We start from the raw sequence: 12,023 nt of genomic DNA on the forward strand, positions 1-12,023 counted from the left end.
CGTACCTTGTTCCCCTGCTCTCCTTTCCTTTGCGTTGAAAGCTTGGTTTGATGTGTTTTGATCTCTGCTGACAGGGGCCTTAGGGAACTGCCAGCGATCTACAAGGTGGCGACATGGTAAGTGTGTGACCACTGCCCTTAACCTGAAGGAGCAGGGAGTTAAGCAGCTGGAGTCGGGGTGATGGGATGCAGGGGACCAGCCCTGGCCATTCTTGGTTCCTCTTCAGGCAGTGGAGGGGGAAGAGTGTCTGAGGTGACAAGACTTGGTTTTCAGAGATGTTTGGGGTTACTGTTTAGTATTAAGACCTTTGCCTATCTTAAGTCTCAGTCGCTTGGCAGCTGAAGCTGACCTGCCTGAGTTCCTCTGAGGCAAGGCTGGACGCTGCTATCTCCAGTATTTAGAGTCTCCTCTTAAAACAGCAGGGGATTAAGTGAGTAGCCTTTGTTCTCTCTTCACAGAAACAGGGCTGCTCTAACTTCCAGCTGCTAGTTGAAGTCACAGTAAGAAAAGCGGGACACTTTTAAATATCTCTTTAATCTTTATTTTCAAGTTCTTCTAAAAAGTTTCCTATGAAAGTTCTCCAAGGAAAGGGAGTGGGTGATTAAGTAAAGGAGTCATTGCTAGAGCCTTTCCCTCTTGTCCAGATGCCTCTTGCTTGCTAAGCTTGGGGGAAGTTTGGAGCAATAAACTTCTCTTAAACCAGGAGAAGAGAGTCACCCTCACAGAAGGAAAGACTTTTACACAAGCAAATATGGATAAACTCACATAAATTCATAATACAAATTCATACACTTTTGAGAGGTTAGTTTGATCCAATGTATGTTGAATTTCCAACTAGAGGGGACTCCTTTGCAGATGTGTCCAATCCACTTGCACAGTTACTTCAGCCTCAGAGTGTTGAGAAGCTGTGTGTTAGGTTGTATCTCTCGGCAGCAAACATTGCACATAGGGGTGAGATCAAACTGTATCTTCTTTTTTTTGGTGCTTTTTGTTTTTTGTTTTGTTTTGTGTTGTTTTGTTTTTGGATTTTTTTTGAGACAGGGTTCCTCTGTATAGCTCTTGCTGTTTTGGAACTCACTCTGTAGACCAGGCTGGCCTCGAACTGAGAAACCCGCCTGCCTCTTCCTCCCAAATGCTGGGATTAAATGTTGGGATTAGTGCGCCACCACTGCCTGGCCTAACTTTATCTTCTTTTTTTTTTTTTTTTTGTTTTTTTTTTGTTTTTTTTTGTTTTTTGAGACAGGGTTTCTCTGTGTAGCCTTGGCTGTCCTGGCACTCACTTTGTAGACCAGGCTGGCCTCGAACTCAGAAATCCGCCTGCCTCTGCCTCCCAAGTGCTGGGATTAAAGGCGTGCGCCACCACGCCCGGCCCTAACTTTATCTTATGTCATTATCTCTGCCAGGGAATAGCCTGCAATTTTTCAAAATCACTCTCCTTTACCAATAACCAGACCAACGCCAAATGGCTTCTCAGCTCTCTCCTTTATAGAAGATTCTGATGCTAGGAATATTTGCTCAAAGGCGCATACATCCTGCTATCTATTATACTTTTAATATGTATTATACATTGAAGTGTGCTGAGTGAGTCAAAGTCAGCTGGGTGTCTGTTTCAGACCCTGTCTCAAACACAGGAAATAATCAAAATTGTATTTGTGATAGGCTTGCAGACTCCAGTTTTTTTTTTTTTCTTTTACAAATTAATATTAAGGTTAAAATTAGATTCCAAGTTAAAAGTCACCTTTTTTTTTTTTTTTTTTTTGTGACTTGTTCTTTATTTGTAGTTTTGTGGTTTCCACATTAGAAATGGATTCCAGAGTTCCTGGTATGTTCTGTTTACTGTGTGATAGTGAAGTAAGTTACTATCTGAAAAAGATTCCACTTTTGTAAGCACATGCTATGTACCTAGGCCTTGAGCTTGACTATAAAAGCACTCCCCTGCTTTTTAATAAATCGATTTCTCTTTATTCAAATTACGGCCTGCTCACTGCCTTCCTCCCAGTCACCCCCTGCCCCCATAATTCTTCCTCCAGTCCCCCTTCCCTTTCTACTCTGAGTGGATGGGCCACATTGTATTACCTAGATTTCCTAGTACAATGTATTTCGTAGGACTCATGTAATATCTTGGTTTCACAGTAAGTTCAAATTTTTATTCAGATTCTTGATTGCCTGGTGTGTGGACCCAAAAAAATGGGCCTGTCAGATTGATTACCTCACTGTTCATTCTTTTCTTTTTTTTTTTTTAAGACTTATTTATTATTATACATGAGTATACTGTAGCTGTCTTCAGACACACCAGAAGAGGGCATCAGATCTTAGTACTGGTGGTTGTGAGCCACCATGTGGTTGCTGGGATTTGAACCCAGGACCTTAGGAAGAACAGTCAGTGCTCTTACCTGATGAGCCATCTCGCCAGCCCTCAGTGTTCATTCTTAATATTACATACTGTCAAAGCAGTGAAGTTATCTACTTCCTTTTGTCCTCCCTTTCTGGGCTGTGACTACATAACTTTTCAAAGTTCCTGAACTAGAATTCTGAGCATTGAAGGTGTATACTGTGTGCCTTCAGCACACTCCAACCCTAAGGTGCATGCTTATATCACTCAAGAATCACTGGCCGGGCTGGTGAGATGGCTCAGTGGGTAAGAGCACCCGACAGCTCTTAGCTCTTCTGAAGGTCCGGAGTTCAAATCCCAGCAACCACATGGTGGCTCACAACCATCCGTAATGATCTGACTCCCTCTTCTGGAGTGTCTGAAGACAACGACAGTGTACTTACATATAATAAATAAATAAATAAATAAATAAATAAAATCTAAAAAAAAAAAAGAATCACTGGCCAATCAGGGCGTCCGGGCAGGCCAATCAGGAGAATAGGAGGGTTCTTCTGAGTACTTTCTGCCATAATGGAGGTTCAGGTCTATGCTAACCTGAAAGAGCAGGGGCATGAACCATTGAAGCTGGGGAAGTGGGCACTTTCGTTGGTTGGCTGAGAACCAGTGGTCAGATGTGCTGAGCTATCTCTCCTGCCCCAAGTTAAACACTTTAAAAAGTTGCCTTGGATGAATGGATGGATGGGTGATTGGATGGGTGGTTGGATGGGTGGTTGGATGGGTGGGTGGGGCAGAACCTTCAAACAGTCTTATTCTGAGGTTAGAAAAGATCAGCAGGCATATTCATATTAGAACCTTAACTACAGTGCTGTTAGTTGATGTTTCCTTGATATTTTCTGTATTTGTGTTCTCTGTCCTTTATGTATGGGAGAGCTGTGGCATGGATCTATCTTTTAAAACTCTTTTCTAGATCTTACATTATGGACTAGAAGATAGTTTTGCTCTGTAAATCTCCATCAGCCTCAGTGGCTAAACTTGCAAGGTCCTGTCCCCCATTAAATTGTTCAAAGTATAACCTGGGGGCTGAACCTAAAAGGACTTATTGATGACATCATATGTGGAATTCATACTGTTTCCTAGGCTGGGTCTTCTTTGGGCATCAGCCCGAGCTGAATAAGTGATCTCTCCCTGGGAAAGATGTTAATTCCACACCAGCTGTACCTCCAGGCTTTAAATAATGTTTCTGAGATAAGCTTTCCTATGTTGAGTCAGGTAGCATTCATTCCACTCTGTTTTTTCCCAGGACAATGACATTGTTCTCCTATTGGCTAAACCAACTAAATACTTAAGTCTAAATCACTACCACCATTGTGTTTTTAAATTACTTGCTGAGTCATGTATGTAATCAACTGTTTTATTACAGTAAGAGGAACAGGATTTGCATGACGGGCATGGCTTCTGCATTCACACCAGAAGAGAAGGGAGTTTATGCGATCCCTACTGGGGACACAGTGTAGGCAATCAGCTGCTGGAGTTGCCATTATGAACAAGACCTGATTATGGCAGGGAGGTGATTTTTAATTGTGGATCATGTATTAATCACGTTCTGTGATGAAGACAGCCTATATTTTGGGTGTTTGATTTGTGAATGTCAGTTAAGCCAGTGAGTATTCAATTTGCACGTAGGGCACTGTTCTACAGATACATGTGCAATCTTCCCTGACATCATTACGTCAGCTCAGGAACTGAAACCCAGGCCAGTGGGTGTAGTTGCGTGTGTCAAGTTACAGGTGTCAGCAGCTACGAGTCCACATAGAGGCAAGTTCAATAGTGTTGATTAATGCTATTCCTGATGGGAGGGTATGGGCGGCTCGTTTTGAATGTCAGTATGGCTATGCGGTTTTTTTTAGAAATATTTAAGTTTGAAAATAATCAAGTGAGTTCCAGGACAGCCAGAGCTATACAGAGAAACCCTGTCTTGAAAAGCCAAAAAAAAAAAAAAAAAAAAAAAAAGCAGCATAGAGTAGAATTGCTGATGGAAAAGACTTTCCAGTGATAAGAAAATGGGAAGTCACATTTAGTTGAGGGAGGGACTGCCTCCTAAACACCCACAGAGAAGTAGTATGGTAACCAAGCATCTGAGAGACTAGGATGCTGGGATACACAGGTTTGTTCATCAGCATTGTGGGGAAATATGGCTCCAGGTCATAACAAAGGGGACAACCCTGATTAACAAATAGGCCCTTTCCCAGGTCACAGACCAGCCCTTTAACAAGCTGCTCAATGAAGTATTGCAGGCTCACAACCAACACTAAGGCCTGGTGTCCCATAAAGGACCATTTTTCTTCTTGAAAAAGCATAGTTCTGCCACATGGTCAAGACATCTGTCAACACCATTTGGAAAGGAAAAACACTGTTGTGGTGAGGACTGTCCTGATCAAGCAAGGCTATCCCTGAGGCCTTCATAGATGGAGAATGACATAGCCTCCTCTCAAACTCAGCAACATTCTTGGTTGGGCCTCTAACAGCCTGGGGCCTAGGCCTTTGGATCTTTCCCTAAGGCCATGAGGTATTGACAAAGAAACATAGAAAAAGATCTCCTTCTCTAAAACCAGGTATATTCTTGGAAGAGCTAGTAATAGTCTGGGGCCAGAGCCTGTGGAGAGGGGTGGTTTCTTATCCTGAGAATCTAATAGTTCCTACCACATAGGGCTGATGATGTCAATCACAAACCACCGTAGGCATGCACAGTGATATTGATGAGATTACTTGTGCTCTCCTTGAGCAGCAGTGTTTGATTAGATTCTTCCTTTGTCCCATTGTATGCTAGTTTCCGCTGACAGAATTTAGAAGGCGTGACAGTCCAAAGATTGTCTTGAGGATCAAAAGAGACTTTGGACATTTGAACACGGTGTATGCTGTTGAAGATTTTACGGGTCCATGATGTGAGAATAAATGCATTTTTATCAAGGAATGACCATGAGCCTATAGTGACCAAGGTCAGAGCATAATAAGGTGTTCAAAGAGGTTCCAGATAGAATGTTGGCTCTAAACTCTTCTTGGTGTTCTTCCTTTTTGAGAATATGGAGGCTTTTGTAAAAAGAGTCTTACTAGATGCATTTCCTTTTTGACATGGAATTTAAGTGTCTATAGACTTAATTCATTTCCTCTTTTTTCTGTTTATTGGGTTTTGATTGAAATTCATCCTTCAGCTTCCTTTTCATATCCTTCCTTCCTTTCATGCTTTCCCCATAGTCGACTCTGTCTTTAAATTGCCTAAGATGCAGTGGAAGCAATAGCTAGCTAGGCAGTGTTAAGTTATTTGCCTAATGTTTTCATTCTTTATTTTTGTTTTCTGTCTTTGAAGATAATTTTTCTCTGTCGCCCTACCTAGTAGGCCTGTATACCAGCCAGGCCTGGAACATAGAGATCAAATTGATTCTGACTTCAAATGTTGGGACCAAATGTGGGCCAAATAGCCTGGCCTGTTTTATTGACAGATGGGCCTGTAATGTGTGTGTATTTGTATGTGTGATGTCAAGCATATGCTTTTGTGCTGAGCTTTATCCACCTCCTGGTTTTTGAAATTTCACAGACATTACCATCCTATTTTCCAGCATGGCATGTATGCATGGCATTAATACTGCTTAGACCTCTCAGTCATTGGATGGCAGGTGCTGACCTTTCTACCTGTTGTGTTTGTAGTGACTTATGTTGGGAAGACTATGAGTCTTTTGCCTGTATGCACAAATATATACCTCATGTGTGCCCATTCCTCACAATAGTCAAAAGATGGCCTGAGACCTCCTGAAAGTGGAATAATGGATAGCTGTGGAACCCCTGTAAATATAGGGAACTGAGCTCACTCTTTGTAGGACCAGCAAGAGCTCTTCATGTTGCACCTAGTTTTTTTGTTTTGTTTTGTTTTGTTTTGTTTTTGTTTTTGTTTTTGTTTTTGTTTTTTGTTTTTTTTTTGTTTTTTTTCGAGACAGGGTTTCTCTGTGTAGCCTTTGCTGTCCTGGAACTCACTCTGTAGACCAGGCTGGCCTCGAACTCAGAAATCCGCCTGCCTCTGCCTCCCGAGTGCTGGGATTAAAGGCGTGCGCCACCACGCCCGGCTGCACCTAGTTTTTAAACTACCCTTCTTAAGCTCTGGACAGGCTGGGCAGTGGTGATACATGCTTTTAATTGTCGCATTTGGGAGACAGAGGCAGGCGACTTTCTGAGTTCAAGGCAGCTGATCTATAGAGTGAGTTCCAGACAGCCAGGTCTATACAGAGAAACCCTATCTCGGAAACAAAACACAACAAAACAAAAAGATCTGGATGAAAGTCTTACGCGTGCTCATGCACACACACCCACACACATGCACATACATACACACATTAATATTTTTACCTTGCCTTGTGGCTCAGCGTCTTGCCTTTTCCAGCCTCCCACAACTAGTGTGTCCTTTCCTTTAGTCCTTGATCAACCCTCTCAATCTGCCCTCAGCTTTGTTGCCCACTTACCTTTTCCTTGCACAACACCCTAATTCTGCTGTCAACTTGGTTGTATTTTGAACCTCCCACCTGGGGAAGTGGCCAATGATCACTCACTGGGGATAGCACATGGCTGGTGACTGTCTTTTCCTCTAAAGCATGATAGATCTCCCTTTCCTGCCCCATGCCTCTCTTTCCTCTCCTTCGGGAATCTGGCAGTCCTTCCACCCATGCATTGACTGCTGTCAACCATACTGATTGATCAAAAGCCAAGTAAAGACAAGGACCTTCAGAGTTTAGAGGCAGAGTCCCAGTCTTAGCATTAGAACCATGCCCTAAACTTTATTGCTGAGTTACCTCTCCTACCATATGTTGTTTACCTCTAATCAACATTAGTGTTGCCAATATTTTCTTATGTCCAAGTGGAACTGTTAAACCATATATTCCCTTTTGGTAATATCTTATTAATGTTATAGTATGAACTGGTGTACCTCAGGTTCTGGAAGTTGAATACAGAACTGTATTTTATGTATCACTCTCAAAAGAGTTTAAGTAAAGGGTTGGAGAGATGGCTTAGCAGGTAAGAGAATTAACTGCTCTTCCAAAGATCCTGAGTCCAATTCCCAGCAACCACATAGTCGTTCACAACCATCTGTAATGGGATCTGATGCCCTATTCTGATATGTCTGAAGAAAGCTACAGTCACATATACATGAAATAAATAAATAAAATATATTTTTTAAATAAGAACTTAAATAAAAGCACATAAGTTCATTCTATATTTCTGGTTTGGTTGGTTAATTATGGCAGGAGATACAGGGTCTTACTATGTATCTTTGGCTGTCTAGAACCAATTGTATATATCACACTGACATCCATCTCAATGTTATACTTCTGCTTATGTCTCCTGACTGCATTGTTAGAGGCATAAACCAATAGACTCAGCATGTTTATTGATTTATATATATATATTAATTGTTAATACAATTTCTTTGGTGTGTGCTAAACAATATTGTTCTTGTAGAGCTTGTCTCTGTATATGTGTAATTGAACATTCTTTGAAAAGGCTACATCCTATTTAAAGGGTTGAGAAATGACAGGGGTGACAGGGCTGGAGAGATGCCTCAGCGCTTAAGAACACTGATTGTTCTTACAGAGGTCCTGAGTTTAATCCCAGCAACCACATGGTGGTTCACAACCACCTGTAATAGCTATCCGATGCCCTCTTCTTGGGTGTCTGAAGACAGGAACAGTGTACTCACACATATGAAATACATAACTCTTAATAAAAGAAAAAAAGAAATGACAGGGCGAACCTTATTATTAAGTTTCCTTCTGACATGACTTGGTTGTTACAGTAGAACTTGGGTGTGAGTAAATAAGTGGGACAGGCCCCAGAATTATATGAACACATTGCCTATGAAGAATAGATGCCCGATGTTGTTTCTATTGTGCTTTCTTTTGTACACGTTTATGGGATGCTCTAGAATGCAGTGACTTATGAGGACCTGCATGTGAACTTTACTCAAGAAGAGTGGGCTCTGCTGGATCCTTCCCAGAAAAAGCTCTACAAAGATGTCATGCTGGAGACCTACAGGAACCTCAATGCTATAGGTAAATATGTGATTCCCTTTCCTGTTTTAAAATTCAAGAAAACAGTTTTTTCTTTTGATGCACTTCTGTAGTTTCAATAAAAATGAAGGAAGGATTTGATGAATAAATCATGCACGACTATAAGGTTCACTGATGATAGTAACTTACATTTTGCTAAATTTCAAGGCATACATTTTCTGTTTTAGGCTTTAATTGGGAAGCCCAAAATATTGAAGAATATTGTCAAAGTTCTAGAAGACACAGAAGGTAATTTTCATGTGCAAGCTCATACAAATCTGCCTCTAAAGATATGTTAATGTGTGCTGAAAACTGATAAGAAAAGGAACAGTGTAAATTAGCACAGCTTTAAGTGTATTGATGATTGTTACATTCCAACAAAACCATCCTCTTTAAAATCCTGTATCTGATTTTTTGCAAGGCCTTCCTTTAAGAAAGAGGACAAGCGCTCGGCGTGTTGGTTCACACCTGTAATCCCAGCACTCGGGAGGCAGAGGCAGGCAGATTTCTGAGTTCGAGACCAGCCTGGTCTACAAAGTGAGTTCCAGGACAGCCAGGGCTGTACAGAGAAACCCTGTCTCAAAATCCAAAAAAAGAAAAAAAAAAAAAAAAAAAGAAGAAGACAAGGAAACAATGCCTTAATGTATAGTGCTACATAGTACAACTGCCAGTCTCTTTCTGCTTACTTTGGAAAAGCTACACAAATTGAATAGTTGATAAATATGTGTCCTAAAGCTTCTAAGAAGCAATAGTCTATATTTAAACTGGTTGTACTCATTTATTTGCAGTGTCAGTGCTAAGTTTAGTTAGAAGGGCAGCAGTTGGGAGGTGAGTAGGAGGTTTTGCAGTAACCTTAATTCATATTTCATATGTCTATGAGAACAATGAGTCAAACTTTGTGAATGCAAACTTCAACATTTTATTTATTGGACTTCCTTTCATAAGTATATAATATTTTATAATGGATACATACCATGTATACCAAACAGATATCCCAAAAAACTATGTCTGTCTGTCTTTCTCTCTCTCTTTCCCTCGCTTTCCTAAAACTATTAGAAGATATATAGTGGGTTGCAGTTATAGAGTAGACTTTTTGAACATAATATAAGTTAACAGTTCATTACATTTCCAAGTTTGTTGGCAATACATCAGCAACCCCATTCTGTTGAAAATTCTCTTGAGTCCTAGGGATATAGAAATGCTCCTATTTCTCCTGGTTCACTTTGCAAATATACTATGAGCCACAGTTCAATAAAATTTGGAATACACTTAGTACGTTAAAGCTCTGAATTCCTCCACTTTTCTTCAAGTATGGGAACAACGTTTTATAGAAAAAGAATACGTAAAACTGAGCCATGTAATCAATGTTCATACCCTCTCAGGTGTCTCTGACAATGAAAAACAACCCATAATGAAGGGGAACAGCATTAATGTAAGCAAAGTGATAAAAGGTCTGATGTCTCTTTACATTTAGACAAATAGTAATATTAAATCCTAGAGATGAAAGTATTCTGGGACTTCAGAGATGGCTCAACAGTTAAGACCACCAACTGCCCTTCTGAAGGTCCTGAGTTCAAATCTCAGCAACCACATGGTGGCTAACAACCATCCGTAATGAGATCTGACTCCCTCTTCTGGAGTCTCAGAAGACAGGACAGCTACAGTGTACTTTTATATAATAAGTAAACAAACAAACAAACAAACAGAAAAACAAGAAGAATGTATTCATCCATGTGGTAAAGCTCTCACATGTGCCAATTCTCTTCTCAGGTGTGAAAGGAGTCAGAGTGCAGAGAAACCCTCTGAATATACTCAACGTGGTAAAGCCTGTGCTTTACATGATCACAGTCATGCTCAAGGGTATGAAAGGATTCATACAGAAAAGATACCCTCTGAAGATATTCACTGTGTCGAAGACTTTTTACCTTATACAAGTCTCCAAGTACATAAAAGAACACAAAGTGGACAGAAACCCTATGAATGTAATCAGTGTGGTAAAGGATTTAGAGCGCCTAGTTGTCTTAAAAGGCATGAAATAATTCATACTGGAGAGAAACCCTATGAATGTAATCAGTGTGGTAAAGGGTTTAGAACGCCTAGTTGTGTTAAAAGGCATGAAACAATTCATACTGGAGAGAAACCCTACAAATGTAATCAATGTGATAAAGCCTTTTCACATAAACATAGTCTCCAAAGACATATAAGAATGCATACTGGAGAAAAACCCTACAAATGTAATCAATGTGATAAAGCCTTTTCCCAATACGGTCATCTCCAAATTCATAGAAGCACACATACTGGAGAGAAACCCTTCAAATGTGATGAATGTGATAAAGCCTTTTCAAAACACTTTCACCTCCAAAATCATAAAAGAACACATACTGGAGAGAAGCCTTACAAATGTCATCAATGTAACAAAGCCTTTTCACAACACAGTAATCTTCACATTCATAGAAGAAGACATACTGGAGAGAAACCCTACAAATGTAATCAATGTGATAAAGCCTTTTCCCAATTTGGTCCACTCCAAATTCATAGAAAAACACATACTGGAGAGAAACCCTACAAATGTAATCAATGTGATAAAGCCTTCTCCCAGAAACGTAGTCTCCAAACACATATAAGAATACATACTGGAGAAAAACCCTACAAATGTAATCAATGTGATAAAGCCTTTTCCCAATACGGTCATCTCTATATTCATAGAAGAATACATATTGGATAGAAACCTTTCAAATGTATTGAATGTGATAAACCGTTTTCAAAACAATTTTGCTTCCAAAATAATAAGAGAACACATACTGGAGAGAAGCCATACAAATGTAATCAATGTGACAGCCTTTTCGCAACACAGTTATCTTCAAATTCATAGAAGAAGACATACAGGAGAGAAACCCTTCAAATGTAATCAATGTGATAAAGCCTTTTCTGAGAATCGTCATCTCCAAACACATACAAGGATACATTCTGGAGAAAAACCCTACTAATGTAATCAATGTGATAAAGCCTTTTCCCAATACAGTAATCTCCACATTCATAGAAGAACACATACTGGAGAGAAACCCTAGAAATGTAATGAATGTGATATAGCCTTTTCCCAATATATTCATCTCCAAATTCATAGAAGTACACATATAAGAGAGAAACCCTTCAAATGTAATGAATGTGATAAAAGCTTTTCAAAACACTTACCTTCAAAATCATAAAAGAACACGTACTGGAGAGAAGCCTTACAAATGTAATCAAAGTGACAAAGCCTTTCACAACACAGTTATCTTTAAATTCATAGAAGAAGATATACAGGAGATAAATCCTACAAATGGAATTAGTGTGACAAAGCCTTTTCCCAACCTTGTAACCTCCAATCTGTAGAAGAATTTATACTGGAGTGAAATCTTATGAATGTAATGAATGTGACAAGCCTTTTCCCATCATTATAATCTACAAATTCATAAAGTATCCTGTCCCGCAGGATTCAGTTATTCGAGGGTGCGAGGGGAACCACAAACCTGGAAGGAGATGGGAGCAAGAAAAAGAAGAGTAGGAGACCAGGAAGGGTACCTATCGAGGTCTCGTTTATTGTGCTGAGGTGCCTTCTTTTT

At 40.0% G+C, this 12,023-nt stretch overlaps 1 protein-coding gene across 1 annotated transcript; it reads left to right on the top strand.

The window, feature by feature from the left end:
- LOC147000932 (uncharacterized) lies at positions 1 to 12,023 on the top strand. Its single transcript, XM_085831019.1, has 4 exons — positions 1 to 116; positions 8,298 to 8,424; positions 8,610 to 8,670; positions 10,192 to 12,023. Exons 1-4 carry the CDS (start codon positions 114 to 116, stop codon positions 11,144 to 11,146), a joined length of 1,146 nt encoding a protein of 381 aa, XP_085687145.1. The 5' UTR covers positions 1 to 113; the 3' UTR covers positions 11,147 to 12,023.

This window comes from Mus caroli, unplaced genomic scaffold (assembly GCF_978045245.1).
Source record: "Mus caroli unplaced genomic scaffold, Mus_caroli_1 scaffold_15, whole genome shotgun sequence".
NCBI lineage: Eukaryota > Metazoa > Chordata > Mammalia > Rodentia > Muridae > Mus > Mus caroli.